This window comes from Dunckerocampus dactyliophorus, chromosome 3 (assembly GCF_027744805.1).
Source record: "Dunckerocampus dactyliophorus isolate RoL2022-P2 chromosome 3, RoL_Ddac_1.1, whole genome shotgun sequence".
Lineage (NCBI taxonomy): Eukaryota > Metazoa > Chordata > Actinopteri > Syngnathiformes > Syngnathidae > Dunckerocampus > Dunckerocampus dactyliophorus.
This window is the reverse complement of record NC_072821.1, coordinates 6,522,127-6,539,377: the sequence shown is the minus strand read 5'-3', so window position 1 is coordinate 6,539,377 and position 17,251 is coordinate 6,522,127. Positions and strand designations below refer to the sequence as shown.

The window sequence follows — 17,251 nt, the reverse complement described above, 5'->3', positions numbered from 1 at the left end:
TTATCCCCCCCACAAAAAGGTTTAGACAGTGAAAATGACTCATTTTTTGTGATAAATGTCATGTTTTACAGTTTAAAGTCTTCTTTTTCTATAGCCATTTTCAACATCAGTATTTTTTTTTTACCAAAAATCAAAATTATAGTACATATTGTACACGCAGTTCTGTCACTTGGCTCTATTGTGGCCTCTTTTGGCCAGCAAAAACCAATGAAAAGTACATAAAAACATTTATTTACAGCAATTGTGTCACTTGACTCCATTGTGGCCTCTTTTGGCCAGCAAAAACCAATGAAAAGTACATAAAAACATTTATTTACAGCAATTGTGTCACTTGACTCCATTGTGGCCTCTTTTGGCCAGCAAAAACCAATGAAAAGTACATAAAAACATTTATTTACAGCAATTGTGTCACTTGACTCCATTGTGGCCTCTTTTGGCCAGCAGAAACCCATGAAAAGTACATAAAACAATTATTTACAGTATTCAATCATACAATCAAGAAAAAACACTTACATTGACAGGATTGATCTTAATACATGCAAAAAAACCCATAGCACAGTTGAAAAAATGTAAAATGAATGAATATGCAGTAAAAGCAGCAAAAAAAAAGCACACAGGAAAATGATAATAGTAAATTCTCACAGGGTTAATAAAATAATTATTTTGGAACATATGGTAAAAGGAAAATATCCACTAATTCCTGTTCAGGCTCTACAACACCTGTACCACCTGAACCATGTTGTAGTCAATATGTATTCTTTACACTGTATTCTTTACTTGCGTATCTTGCTTGCTGCTGTAACAAGTAAATTTCCCCGCTGTGGGATAAATAAATAAAGTACAAATACAATAATTCCTCACAAGTGAACCAATTGTTTTTTCCTTTAAAAAAAAAGTGATGTGAGGTTTGTTTTTCTTAGTGCCACTGCTTTTTTAATATTCATTGTAAGTACATACAATATATAAACAAATAAACCAGTGAACAACATATATTTACAGTATTTTAGAAGCTTATTGAATGAAAGATTTTTTTTTAATCACCTTAAATACAACTTCTTTAAAAAATTAACATGCTTTTTGGAACACATTTCTATCACTTCTTCCGCACATTTAATACATGCAGGTTATTATTTTATAAACTGTAATAATGAAAGTGAATGGTTTGCCATTTTTTCACTTTATAATGGCAAGTTAACACTGAAATATATGTTGATTTGGTGCCTGACACATTGAGTACATCAAGTAATCAACCAAAACAACTATTGTAGCTATTGCATGTAGCACTGGCGATGGGATTAACGCAGCTATTGAGTGCTAATTGCTGTAGTATCAGCATCATTTAGTGGTGCTTCTGTCACCAACTGATATCGTTATTAAATATGTATTAAATGTGTAGTATATTATTGTAGTATATGTGTAGTATACATTTGTATATTATTATTATTATTTATATTAACAGTAATAATACTGGTTTATACTTGTACATTTTTAGGCATTATATATATTTATGTTTACGATATAAAATTATATAGTTGATGAATGAATTACTGTAACACCTTGCCTATTTGGTTTCCAGGCGGAGCGTCACAACTTCCGCTTTGGTGATGAGGAAGTGTGAATAACACTTTATGTTTGCTCTCTGGTCAAATAAGTGAAAGCAAACACATGATGTAGTTTGGCGCATCTGGTGTTATTTTGGAAGTCTCACTTGTCATTCATTCCCCTGCCAGTCCCTTACACCGGGTACTTTCCCATCTATGAATATTCAATTTCATGCCGAGAAATACGTGAGTCAATTAACTAAATGAGAGTAAAAAAAAAAAAAAGCTAGCACATTGGAACACATTTGTTTTTCTGTGATAAAAACTAGAAAAGCAGTCCATCAATGCTGTCATGTCACACAGTGACAACGTGGATGTCTCACCTTTGACCTGTGCTAACATGACAAGACAAAAGGATCAATACCATGTGTATAATCAATACCAAACCCTCTGACGTCACAAGACAACCATGTCATGGATGAGTAGTCATTTCATGGTAGCGGCCCAAGACATTTTACTTCATTTAGGCATCAAAATTGTCTAAAATGTGGCCCTGGGTTCGTCCATTTGTGACCCGTGACACAAAGGGAAAAAAACAACATCATAAATGGGCTAAAAAAATTAGCATAAAGGCATAAAGTAACAAGAAAAACCAAATCAAAGCTGACATGGAGGCTGCTTTTTCTCTACGGTGGAACCTCAGTTTTCGTCATTTAACCCGGTCAGGTTGGACAAAAACCCAAACGTACGAAAACCTAATCAATTTTCCCAGAAGAAATCATGTAAATCCAATGACTCATTTCCAGACACCCAAAAATACTAACACAAAACACACTTTATAGAGTATAACAAAGCGGAATAAATATAAATGATGAATGAAGTGGCTAAATGAACATTTAATCCCACTATTACCTTTAGTGAAGACTTGTTGGTGAACACTGATGTATGGAGGGAGATCTGGCTGCTGGTCCCGGCTGGCTTTCACTGATTGTACTGTACACTATGTGTGAGTTGGTACTATACCTGTTTGACCTTTGACACACTTAAACAGTTCATCTATTCAGCTAATTATTTCAAAAAGCTTCCATCCATCCATGTTCTATGTCGCTTATCCTCACTAGGGTCGCGGGTATGCTGGAGCCTATCCCAGCTGACTTCGGGCGAGAGGCGGGGTACACCCTGGACTGGTCGCTAGTCAATCGCAGGGCACATATAGACAAACAAACACTCACATTCATATCTACGGGCAATTTAGAGTCGCCAATTAACCTAACATGCATGTTTTTGGAATGTGGGAGGAAACCAAAGTACCCGGGGAAAACCCACGCATGCACGGGGAGAACATGTAAACTCCACACAGAGATGCCCAACCCAGATCTTCCGATCTCCTGACTGTGTGGCCAACATGCTAACCATGCAGCCACCATGCGGCCCTTTAATAAAGCATTATTGCGATAAACTACTTGTAACAACTCACTCAGCTAATCATAAAACAGTTATATTTATACTGTACTTTTATTAAGGCACTCAGTTAATAATTCAATCAATAAACATCAGTGCAAACAGTTATTCTAAAATCTACTTGTAATAAATATTTACTCACTCCGCTAACAAGTTAATAAAACAATATTATCCTACATTGGCAAAAACTTGACCAGGGGAGTCCAACCTTTTCCCACCGAGTGCAGCATACAGACAGATTAAAGGAGGCAGGGGCCATGTTGATACATTATGTCCATTAAAGATGCTAAAACCAATACCATGTAGACAAATATATGCTACGCTATTTGAAGAAAACATCGCCATCTTAAAGTTTGTGTTACAGGTGACAAAGCAAACCATTATTATAGTTATTAGTGTCAAATCTAAAAATATATCTGATTAATAGGGATGTCAAAACAAATGCGTTAATGCGGCTTAATCCACCGTCGTTATTAATCTGATTAAAAATTTTAACGCAATTAACCCATCTGTGGGTCAAAATCTCTGAAATGTGTCTGGCAACCCAAACGGGCAGTTTGTTCAAGTAGTTTCATAGGGTCGTGCATGCGCAAATGGACAGTTGGAGTGGCGGTCATCTCACTCAGGAGCTCATGGCAAGCTGGCACTGCTGACTTGCTAATATCTCACCACTCCTGCAACCACTGTTCCATGTGAGAGCCTGTTCTCACTTGCAGGCAACATTGTAAAGAAGGAGCGGTCAGCTCTCCTCTCGGATAATGTCAACAAGTTACGTAGGTTGTCTTAGCAGCTGGCTGAAATAGGAGTACGTCCACAAACAAACACATAAAGCACATATATGGTATTTCTTTCTTCAGTCTCCCTGCTCATGCAAAAAGAAATATGATGAATATAGATACAAAATGAATGCTATTTGATTGTGATGAATCTAAATGAATTGAGAGCAACTGTGTGATTAATATGATTACAGGTTTGAATTGTTTGGCATCACTACTACTGAATTCTTTAATTTTCAGAACGCGTTGAGGGCCAATAAAAAAAAAAAAACAAGCTGAGGGCTGAATGAGGCCCCATGGCTGCACACTGATTGCAAGATATGACAGAATTTACTTTCTTTTAAATGTATTTTCTCATGTTTGTTGTGCATGAAGGTATCAGTTTCATCATTGTCATTATTTCAGCATTTATGTGTGGTCCAGGGTCCATGTTGACTTAAAAGGATCATATCAACATTTGTATTTTTACTGTAACATCAGTTTTCTTGCTCCCAAATGTATGTAAGTAAAGGCATGTCCATTTTATTCCTTGCATGGGACACCATGGAACACCAGCTGACGACAAGATGAAGTTTGAATTAGTTTTAATGTCGATTTGCGTTTTACAGATGATTGGAATCAATTATCAACACAAAATTGCATGAGACTATCTCAGACAGGGGTGTCAGAGTCAAATTTTATTGCCAGTGTAAAATGCTACAACGTCATGTTATTTGTTATTGAAACAGGAAAACCATGTCACAAAACCTTTTGATGCATGTTTGTTGGACTAAATTGATGTCTGCTTTGGTCTTAATCATTAGTTCATGTAGAGTATATGTCATGATATGATTTATTTTACAAAGTCTGGATCCCAGGCAGGAACCGAATTTCCAATTGTGTGTTTTGAGCTGAAAGAAACTGGGAAACCCCGTTCTAAGACGTGACAATGGTGTTTGATTTCATACATAATGTCGCTCTTTATCAACATTAAAGTGAATGCTGGTCCTCAATAAATACTCAGTATTAACACACCACCAACTTAAAAAGTCAACCCTACCATTATTATTATTATTATTATTTTTTTTTTTTTTTTCTACACCGCTTCTTCTCTTTAGGGTCGCGGGGGCATGCTGGAGCCTATCCCAGCCAACTTCGGGCGACAGATATCTTTATTTTATTTTTTATGGCTCTGTCAATATTCAATCATTCATTTTCTGCCACTTATCCTGTCTTTGCCCTGTTGAAAAAGTCAGTTTCGGCATTGCAGAGTTGCAGAGTCTACGCCCAAATCTGCATGAAAGAAGAGAAAGAAATCACACACATTGTTCATTTTTAAAAAAGCATGACCAAGACACAATGGATGCATCTCTAATGCAAGGAAATACGCAGAAAGTTACAGCTATTCTTTTAAAAATGGAGTTGTCCCAATGAATCTCTGTGTGGAGTTTGCATGTTCTCCCCGTGCGTGCGTGGGTTTTCTCCGGGTACTCTAGTTTCCTCCCACATTCCAAAAACATGCATGTTAGGTTAATTAATAGGTATGGATGTGAGCGTGAATGGTTGTTTGTCTATATGTGCCCTGTGATTGGCTGGCGACCAGTCCAGGGTGTACCCCGCCTCTCGCCAAAGTCAGCTGAGATAGGCTCCAACATACCCCCGATCCTACTGAGGATAAGCGGCATAGAAGATGGATGGATGGAATGCAAAATCTACAGTAATTTGTGTTAATAATTTATGTGCTGTAACTTGTTTTAAAGTATGTACTTTTTTCAGTCATACATCTGGCACAACCCTTTATATTCAAAACCTACATCATAGGTCATGAATAGTAATAGCTTTTCACAAACGTTAATCGCTGTTGGAAAAACATGCAATAAAGCAGTGGTTCTCAACTGGAGGGTGGGGACACAAAACTGGGCAAGCTAGTCAAAAATTACATAAAAATATGCAAAATACGGCCAAAATCTGACTATTTAGATTTTTTTTTTAATAGGCATCAAATTCATAGACATGAATTATTATTCATTTACTTATTTAAAATGTAATTCTTATGTTTAATGGCCGAAAATCCCCGAATGGCGCATGTAAACCAAAATGGCCGGAATAATAACAAGAATAATAATAAGAAAAACGAAAGTACCAAAAGGAGGCAGGCATGATGATGATGTCATACTGTGTGTGTGTGTGTGTGTCACTCGCCCGTAAGGTGTTGTCCCAGGAGGCTGTGCAGAGTGCCGTGCCGTCAGGTGACACTCTGACACGGCTGATGCGATTCTCGTGTCCAAACAGAGGCAAAACGCGACTTCCCTTTAGGACGTCCCACACATTTATGGTGTAGTCGTTATAGCCAGCGAAGAGTAGGCGACCTAAATTGCGGGGGGAGAAGAGGAAGTGAGACCAAGAGCAAAGACAAAAAGCTTGAATGGTGACGTGACGTTTGTCCATTGATACCGCTAAGAGAGAAATCCACGCTGGAGGCTCCGAAGATGATGCTGTCTTTCTCATAGACGGCCACTTCACGGTCAGCGCGTAAATCATAGAAGCGACACTGAAAAACAACAATGTTTAACCTTTATTGAGTTCCCGCTGAATCTTAATTGTCTGCCTTATCAGGACATTTGGACAATCTGGACAATAAGTTCCTGGTAAGGAAAAGTCCAACATCTGTGACCCCTGACCTTTCTACAGTTTATTGCTCCTTGTAGGTGTAACCGCCAGGTGTCCAAATATTTTGGTCCAAACTATTTAGAACAGCAGAAGTGAACCAACATGGTAACAAATTAAGGAATTAGGTTGTTTCACGTTCCTTTCCCACTGCTGCTGCTGCTGCTGATGATGATGTCGGTTATGTAAACTTCCTCCAATGTGCTTTATAGTTTTTGTTTTTAGGTTATATTTAGTTTTCCAATGAATCAAAAAAAAAAAAAGGATGTGACTCACTGTGGCGTCGTCAGAAGCAGAAGCGAATGCATCACCACTGGGGTAGTACCTGAACACATGGGGGGAGTCGTTCCATATAAAACACACACACTTTTATTAGCATCTGTAGCATTCATGAATGAAATGATGGCCAATCACTGATGTGCTTTTCTTAAATATCAGTTTCATGTTCACATCCCAGGCTTGTTTGTTTACACCCACATTGTGCAACACAGGCCACGGGGGGTGGGGCGACAGAGCGAGGGAGCGATCTTCGAACCGTGATGTAGCGAGGGGCGACTGTAGTGCGTTACAGGTCTTTTTTATGAGAATAATTCCGATTATATTGATGATAAAAATGAAAATAACACTAATTGGCAGGGCGAAATCACTTTTGCCTTCCAGTGAGGTGTTTGTGTGGTGTTTATTCTGTAGTCCAATTATGCACATCAATTTTACTCAACGTGACACAAAAAATTAATTATATGAAAAGTTTATAAATATTGTATAAACTTATGATTTTTTAAATAATATAATATTAATATCAATAGATTATTATATTACAATAATAATATACAGTATATTATAAATACGCTAAAAGACAGTTGTGGGAATATCTACGAAAAAATGACATTTTTAAAAACGGTATTTTTGCAGTGATTAACACGTTATTGGTGGCACAAATGAGGAGTGCTGGAGGAATCGAACCTGGGACTCTTCTGTTACAGGCCGCTGACACTGTATATGTGTGATAAGAGCCACTAGTGTCGGATGTGTCGGACTCACTTGACACAGTTGATGTCAGACTGGTGGCTCTCAAAGGACTGGATGTTCTGACCTGAGCGCATGTCCCACACATTGGCCTTCTTATCACAGCCCTGATGCAACACACACACACACACACACACAGTAGATACTGTGTGTCATCAAAGCTTAACACAATGCATGTCTCTATCCGTCGCTCTCTCTCACCCCAGAGACAAAAGTGTTGCCCGTCTCAGAGGGTGCGAGGTCCAGAGACAAGACGTCAGCGGTGTGACCGTGGAAGCTCTGCAGCAGCTGTCCACTCTCTATGTCCCACAGAGCGCATGACCCGTCTCCGCTGCTGGTCAGGAGCTGAAACGTACACAAGCATTCATTCACAGTGCGCATCATTCATTCACATTGTGTGGAATGGATCCTTGATTAATAATGTTTTAACCTAAATAAGGCAAAATGCAGTGCACTTCCTGGCTGCAACCAGCAGAGGCGCTGTTGGTTGAGCCACAGGCAACATTATTCTGAACACTGGCATGGAAACAGGAGTTCAGAACATCTCATGAAAATAATAAATAATTACATAACAGTTAATGAATTGTGAATTCCCCCCACAGTTGAAAGCAATGAATAAAATCCACTAAGGTATGATATGAATACAGTTTGCACACATTCTCCCGACGGCGTACACCATGGCGCACGTCTTGTCATGTTAATAATACACTGTGTGAGTCCCACTGAGTTCTTAATGTATTTTTTTTAAATCATAAAACGTCCTTCCTTGTGGCAGCCGTCGCTAAAGCAGAGCTGCTTTTACGTCATCACAGGGTGACTTCCAAAAACACACAAAACACGCTTTTTATAGTTGGCTAAAACAATTGTAAATGCATATAAATGACGAATGAAAGGGATCAATAAACATTTAAGGTTACTTTTACCTTCATGGAAGACGTGATTGTTCCCAAAGACACGTCACGTCAAGAATCACGTCTTCCATGAAGGCAAAAGTAACCTTAAATGTTCATTGATCCCTTTCATTCGTCATTTACAGTACATGTGTTCATATGCATTTCCAATTGTTTTCTGCATGTGAAACTGTCATTGTAAAACTATAAAAATGTGTTTTATGTTCATATTTTTGGCTTTCTAGAATGGGCTAATTGAATTTACATGATTTCTTTCGGGAAAAACAGATTCGGTTAACGTCGGACCTTTTGGAACAAATTAACGCTGTTAACCAAGGGTGCGCTGTAACAAAAATGGTAATAAATAACATGACAGTCGTCCCTTGCCACTTCACGTTTCAAATTTTGCGGCTTCAGTCACTCACACTTTTTCCAAATGATATTAATGAATGAATCATGCGGTTTTGTGGCCGAACACAGCCTATTATTAGGCAAAACATGCATATTTAAGTAAATACCACGCCTTTTTTGGGCCTAAATTAAACATTTTCCTTTTCATGCGTAAAAATGACTACATCAACTAAAATACAACAAATATAAGGCATATAACAAACGCATCAGTGATGTTACTGTAATGATGGGTGAGAAACAACGATCAGATTTGCCAGAACTACAGGCTTTTATTGAAGCTTTGAATGATCTCACAACAGGCACGATCATCCCTAATAAATAATAACAATAAAAAGGAAAACAGAGGCTACTTTTGCGGCCGTTATCCACGCAAAACTGAAACTCAGCTCTGAATCCCCGACGTCACTTCCTGTCTGTCCCTCTTTCAGGTCTTGTAGCGAAAACGTTTATACTAACACACTTATTTGTCTTAAATGGCTTATTTACTTTTATTTAAAGGTGACTACGGGGGTGTTAGTTCATGTCTAGAGGGCTCTAATAATGTTCAAAAACATATTTAGTAGTTTGTAAACTGATTTTCTATGCTCTAACTACTAAAATACATTATAGTTGTTATGAATTGAATGTATTTGTCGTTAGAGCATAGAAAACCTGTGTACGACCTTCTAAATATGTTTTTTTTTACCATTATTAGAGCTCTCTAGGCATGAAATAACACCCCTACAGTCACCTTTACACTTGCATTACCCTGTACAGTAGACATAATAAGCAACGGGAGCCTGTGTTTTTGTTAGGGATTATTCTACCTGCTAACTGGAGACTCTAAATTGTCCATAGGTATGAATGTGAGTGTGAATGGTTGTTTGTCTATATGTGCCCTGTGATTGGCTGGCGACCAGTCCAGGGTGTACCCGGGATACGCTATAGGCTAGGATAAGCGCCATAGAAGATGGATGGACGTACCTGCTGTGAGATAATACAAACCTACAATAAAATCCTGGCGTTTGTGTCTCACGGAACATTACAGTAACATGACTGACACCTAGTGGCCAGTGTAGGATCCTATATATCATTCACAGCGTGTTTGAATGCGTTTCCTGAATGCCATTTAGCCATTTTTATGCTTGAACATGCTTAATTTAGACAAAAATAAGTACAATATGCATATTTCTTTTTGTAACAAAGGCTGTATTCAACCACAAAACAGCATGATTTTTTAATGAATATATTTCTGAAAATCCGTGACAGAGTGAAGCCGCAAAATTTGAACCGCAAAGTGGCACGGGACAACTGTATACACACACACACACACACACACACACACACACACACACACACACACACATATGAACAAGTAGGCAACATTCGTAAGTTTGTCTGATGAGCAACAGATGACGAGCACTTAGGAGACGCATGCACGCCATCAGCGGTCCCCGGCTGCTTTGGCGGATTAGAGAATTCCCGCCGGATGATTTAGAAGGGTGCGAAAAGCACCACTTCCTGTTTTTACGCTGACAGGAAGAAGCTCTGGGTTCAATTATCAGGAAACACAATTAATCCAGATGGGAGATGACCCTGACACGAGGACCTCAGCGTGTTTGCGTGAAAATAAATATGGAGCACGTCACGCCTGGCGTTCTAAAATGAATGGATTCCTTTTCACTTTGTAGCAAAAAGACTCGTGTCCTCATGTGAGTCTTTGTGTGTGTGTGTGTGTGTGTGTGTGTGTGTGTGTGTGTGTGTCTGTGCCCCCAAGCCATCATGCTCCACTCTTAGATAAAAGGTCTAAAAATACAACCACTAAAGGACCACTAAGACCCCCCCACACTCCTCGTCTCTGTCCACGGTGGAAAAACAAGACCTTTGACTTCAGCTAATTAAGCCATGTTGTGTATGTGTGTGTTAATATTTACATTTATATTTTTTTCATGACTACAACACAAAATAAGTATAAAATGTATAATTAAATAAATAATAATATATTAAATCGATAACATATAATTAAATAAATAATAAATTCCTACACATATAAAATATAAAATTCAATAAAATGTGTAAGATTTTCAGATGATTTATATTAGCATTAGTATCATCACATATAAAGTTAACAGGGTTTTTCCACTGATGAGAAATAATTATCAATGACTTCAATTCAAAAATGGTGATTATTATTATTACTGTTTATGATTTTAGTTGTTTTAAAATCATGATTGATTTGAGAGTCCAATCGTGGAAGTTCTGTCCCGTGCTTAAATTGTGCGCACGAAGAAGCATGTGAGAGACACATGTTCCTCACCTGCATGTCAGAGTTGGTGAAGGTGCATCCTGACACGTAGTTGGTGTGCATGGCCACGGCCTTCTTCTTTGCCGCCAGGTTCTCATTGGGGTCCAAGGAAAGCGGGAACACCGAGCACCGGTTGTCCAGTCCTCTGTGGAAACACTATTGTGTGTTAATCACTCCTTTTGTCCACATATGGACCAATATGTGTGTGCGTGTGTTTTAGAGGTACACACCCGCATGCTACCACACAACCCGAGGGAGCGAACGCACACGCCATCACCCACGTGTACGGCAGGCTCACGCCATGCTCCTGGAACACATGACGATGAGGATGTTTTGGGTATTGAGTCATTAACACAGCGGCAGGAAAAAGATGAAGCTTAATGAGGATTATCTTCATGTGCTTCTCTAAGTGCACTCACACAGATAAACCATCTTTGAACATGTATTTCCGTGGCCTCGTGTCCACTTAGTCAGGAGAGACAACAGGGTGCAAATTCTATTGGGGCGCCAGAACCCGTTTTTTGGTTTTTTTTTAAAAGTTTTTAAAAAACTTTCCTTCCAAATATTGTCTTGTAAGAGCTCAGCATGCATATGTTTACAGTTAGCTATGGGCTTTTACTTAAAGTGACACAGCTACTTAGAAATACATGTAATGAATGAAGGATATAATAATAATACATTAATATATAATTAGCAATGACGATATATTATATAAATAATAAATTCAATACTTAAAAAACAGGTTAACATATTTCCAACATTTAAATATTACCCTGAAAAGCATACATTAATAGGAATATTAATTCAAATACATAATTCCAATTGAAAGAAAATGAAATATTAAAAGAAAGAATTCAGTAAAATCGCACCAGTCCACTATTTGTATTCCTGCTCAAACAAAAGTAAGTAAATTAGTAACATAAGTAAACATAGATTCAATACATACAATATGTAATAATAATAATAATACAGTATATGGTTTATGAATAATAATATATAAATATATTAAATACACTAAAAAGCAGATTAACATTTAAATATTTCATTTAAATACATGAATAATAGTAATTAAAACAAATCATTTCAATTTAAGGAATATTAAATATGAACACCACTCTTTGTATTTTCTTAAATATGTTAAATAATTTAACGATGTAATAATAATGAATTCATAAATGAATAATTAATAACAATATCTATAATTAAATAAGAAAAACAGAACATATTTCCAGCATTTCAATATTTGACTTAAAATAAAGCAAACTTACTAAAGTCTAAAATGAAGTCTTTTTTTAGCAATAAAAAGGGAGTTCATGTAGAAGGGCTTTCAAGATCAGTTTTAAAACTCACAAATGACAAATCAATGCTGTCCAATGCAAAGCAAGTATCTCCATTTTGTGATTAAAAAAAGATTTATCCTAAATCAAAACCACTTTTGTGAGTTTTTATTCATTTGTTTGTTCATTTTCTTTGTTTTGGATAAAAAATAAAAACAAAAGGTGTTGATACAATACGTGTCTTTCTTGAACGGTGATGATATAATATTATTATTATTAATAGCATTATTACACAGTCATATAAATAACTAACCTGAAACAAGAGTGCATTACTGTATGTGTGAAACCAACCAGTTTCATAATAATAGATAGAGAAAGCGTGTATATTATGTCCAGGATATTGAGTAGTACATGTCCATATACTGTATTTAACAAGCACACTGTTGTGTCAGATGGGGATTTACTGTGAGATACAGTACATTATGCCAACATCGCTCACCTTATTGAGGGTGAAGGCGTCCCATACGATCACTTTTCCATCCTATGAGTAGAATAAAAGTGTGAACGGCACCCAAACTGCAGGCTGGGACATGTTCTGTGTCATGTTGCTCGTGTGTGTGTTTACCTGTGAAGAGCTGACCAGGCGTCGCTTGTCTTTGCACCAGTCCATATTTAACACTTTGTTGTTGTGCCCTTTCAGCACACGTCTGGTCTTTATGGACAGAGACGGCAACGCCTCGACCTTCTCTGCCAACTGGTGCACTGCACACAAACATGTCACAATAATGGTAAGGCACACAGATATCGTTCAATGAAGTATTATGGTACTCACGCTGCACGTCGCTCAGCTTGTTCCTCTCCTCGTCCAACTTCTTCTTCAAGCTCTCACTTTCCCTCTTGAGCGACGCCAGACTTTCTCCAGCCGTGAGACCCTCGCATGCCATCTTCACACATGAAGCACACGATGACAGTAAGAAATGAAGAGAGGAAGGAAGCAAAATGAGAAGGATGCTGGTGTGCGTGTGCAGTGTACACAGCTCTCAGAGCATCCTCATGTCGCGTCCTCATCCACGAGCACTGATGATGATGATGATGATGCTGTGCGTGACACAATGAGCATGCCCGACCTCTTCCGCTCGGAGGGCCCCTCCCCCACATGTACCCTATTCACACACTGCACGGTATACACACAGTCATACAGTACACACACACACACACGTGTTTGTGTAACGACAATGATTGTAACTAACTCTTAATAACTTTTACCTTTTTGCATCTAATGTACAGTAACTGTAATTATAAATGTAACATTAGCTGTAACCACTTTAATTCAGCACCTACACCCAACTGTAACGTATTGGAACTGTAGCGTTCAAGAACTTCACTGTCATTTTGCACAGAGCGTACCTGTCATATCTTGGAAGTGTAACATTTAGCTAACGTTTCACTTGCATCTAGTGTTACTGAAAACTAGAGTCCTACGAAGAACACACAACCTCATCAAGGACAGCACACATCCACAACACTCAGTATTCACACTCCTACCGTCAGGCAGACGCTACAGGAGTTTGAAGTCCAGGACCACAAGGCTGGCAAACAGCTTTTACCCACAGGCCATCAGGCTTCTCAACGAAGCACTCACACACGCCGCACGCAACACACGTACGCACTCATAGCATTTTTATTTATTTATTCATTGGTATTCATGTCTCTTCTGTTCTTGTTGCTTAATTTATTGGTATTAATGTTTCTTATGTTCTTATTCATTTTTCCAAACATTTCAACTTTTTTCTTGTATATATTTTCTTCTCCTAATATTTTGACTTTATTCCTATGTTATACATTTTCCCCCCACCTAAGTTTCCAAAAATGACAACTTTATTCATTGTTTTTGTCTTTAAAAAAAAAAAAAAACTTTTTTCTTTAATATTTCAACGTAACGCTACTAAAATGACATTTTTCCTCAGACTATTACTTTATTCTTGTGAAATTATGGCTCTTTTTCCTTGCTAGATTACAGCTCTTCTCTTAATATTTTGACCTTTGATTGATTTTCCCATTTTTGCTGCTGTTGTTGTTTTTTTTAAGTGTTAAATGACATTTTTAGACTGTGCTGCGGGCCGATAAAATCACCGGCCCCCAGGCCGCACTTTGGACACCCCTGCTGTAGTGTCTTGTAATTAACGCGAAGCCACTTTTGAGTTGGTGCGCCAGCAACGTCTTGTAACCTTAGGTTAGCCGGTGTAACTTCAACTACACTAGGATAACCAACATCAAGTAGCTTTTCACTTTCAATTGGCACCGAGTGTAACTGTCATGTAAGGTTCGCTGTAAAACACTTGAGATAATACAATAAGGTTACAGCAGGTTTTGATTGTAGTGTAACAGTAATGCTGTGTAACTAAAGTTTCATAAATGTTCACTTCCAGTTTTTGTACCAAATGTAACTGTAACGCAGTGGTTCTCAATTAGTTTTTTGTCATGCCCCCCAATTCTCCCCTTTTCATAGCTGTCTCTGGCAATGCCTGTTCTGATGCCGTATTTAAATGATCGGAGATTTCGAGAATAAAGAGAAAAAAACTCTTAATGTTATGAGAATAAAGTCGTAAATTTACAAGAGCAAAGTTATACATTTGCCATTAAAAAAGTTGTAAATTTACGAGAAAAAAAGTCGCAAATTTACGTGGAAAAAGTTGTAGATTTACGAGAATGAAGTCGTAAATTTACCAGAAAAAAGTCGCAATTTACCAGAAAAAGAGTTGAAATATTACAACGTTAAAACAGATCATTTTAATACTCCGTCATAACAGGCATTGCCTGAGACAGCTATGAAAAGGGGGGAACTATGTGACCTTTGGCCTTGGGTAAATATTACTATTTTCTCGTAAATGTACAACTTTATTTTCGTATATCTCCTACTTTATTCTCAAAATCTCAGATTATTATTATTTTTTCGTTGTGGCCCTAATATTCCGTCGTACTTGTGCATCTAATGTAACTGGAATGTCTTGTAATTTAAGCAAAGAGGAACATTTTCTGTCATTTTGCAATCTGGTGCAACTCTAAGTAACATTGGCGAGATAAGAAGCATTACTTTTCAGCTTAGCGCCGTTAGTAACGTGAGGGACCTTCAGGCGTACCTTCTCCACGCAGAAGGAGCAGTAGTTGATGGGCTCGCTCTTGATGTAGATGTTTATGAGGGGACTGGGCGTTGTGCAGCTCTCACACGGGCCAAAGGTGGCCGCCACAAACGTTTGGTCACACATGACTGCAATGGATCACTGACACACCTGGGAAACACACAACACACACACATATATATGGATATATGTGTTATGACGACAGACGGCGGCACAGTGTAGTTCCCTCCCAGAGTCACGCAGAGTCTGACGCTCTTTTATAACTTTACTCTAACCTGAACTCATCAACTGCGGTGCAATTCCAACAACATACAGTATATGTATTTCCAACACACAAACGCGTCTTTTGCACCTTCGTCGTCGGAACAACACTTCCTCATTGTCACTACACGACCGCGAGATGCATTCAGGGACACCGCGAACATCGCAATAACGCATTTATTATGCGTCTAAATACACGGAAGGACAAAGGAAAACAATAAGCGGATATTCTTGTCACTCACTTTGGAACTCTTAATGCGGAAGCACAATTTGCTGTATTCAAGTATACTCGGAAATCCCAGAAAAAAACACTCAAAATGTGAATTCATCTTAAATGACGTGGTATGTTTGAACGCAACCCCTCATTGCTGACAATAACACGGTTAAAGTGTGGTTCACATGAAACTAAAGAAACTATTCAATTAAAGAAACTTGTGTTAGGTAAATAGTTTTTTTAAGACGTGTGGTATCTTTTATCTTGATTTAAATTGTCAATTTATTTGGAGCTGTTAATGCATGCAAATATATATAATCCTTTTATCTTTCTTTTAAAAATAATAAAACACAAACAAAATGGGCATATTTCGGACATCATTTCAAATGTTGATTAATCATGATTAATTCATTTGAAAGCCATGATTAATCTGATTTTAAAAACTAATCACTTGACAGCACTAATATATATATACAGGTATACTGTATATACACAACGCTGATGACACTATGCTTGCCCTGAATATTATCTCCTTTCATTGTTGCTCTAGCGGGGGTGCCATTGTGTGTGTGTGTGTGTGTGTGTGCAAATGTATATGTGTGTGTGTGTGTTAGGAGATAAGTGGTTGTTAATCTAGTCCTGCCTGATCCTTCTCTTGGCTGTGGAGGAGAGCAGCGCTGCTATTCCAGGAGCAAGCACACACTCACAACAAATAAAACAACACAAAAACACTACTATAAATAAATAAATATGAAAATAAAACAAGATAAAAAAGGAATGAATGAGTGAATAATTATCTTATGTCATTTTAAAAAGCCAATAGGCATAATAGCATGCAATAAAATGTGCATTTTCACATCCCTAAGAGTTTTATTAATATATCATGTGTAATAAAAAATAATGATGCTAATTAGAATCCTATCATAATCTATAAAACCAACAAACAAACAAAAACAACAGAAAAAACCCCTTCCATGTTCAAATTCCAAACTACAAACTCGCAAATCTTGCGCAACTCCTTTACCAAGTAGACATTTTGCAGTGTTTCAATTCATTTTTACACATTTCCAGTTTTCAAATAATAAACATATACTACATAATAAAACGGAACCAAGCCATAACTCTACCGCTGCACTGTATCTTTCTTTTCTGCAGTAGTGAAGCAGAAAATGTGCGTTTCATGTTATTTCTAATGAAAAGAGAGCAGATTCTTACCTCCCAGCAGATATAAAGTCCTGTCTATACTGTACGTACGTACGGCAGGTCTTTATTTGTCCTGCAGGAACTAAGATGACTTTTACAGTGAAGAGGATTGTCACTAAGC

The 17,251-nt window shown here is 37.7% G+C and overlaps 1 protein-coding gene across 1 annotated transcript; it reads right to left on the bottom strand.

Moving 5' to 3' along the window:
• Positions 1-164: 164 nt before the first annotated feature.
• Positions 165-17,251, bottom strand: LOC129178416 (guanine nucleotide-binding protein subunit beta-5b-like). Its single transcript, XM_054770645.1, has 13 exons — positions 17,143-17,251; positions 15,453-15,602; positions 13,145-13,256; positions 12,938-13,074; positions 12,812-12,853; positions 11,266-11,342; positions 11,048-11,180; positions 7,652-7,795; positions 7,466-7,557; positions 6,701-6,749; positions 6,212-6,308; positions 5,960-6,126; positions 165-5,050 (listed from the first exon to the last, which is right to left on the bottom strand). The coding sequence occupies exons 2-13, from the start codon at positions 15,576-15,578 to the stop codon at positions 5,039-5,041; spliced, it is 1,188 nt and encodes a 395-aa protein (XP_054626620.1). The 5' UTR covers positions 15,579-15,602; positions 17,143-17,251; the 3' UTR covers positions 165-5,038.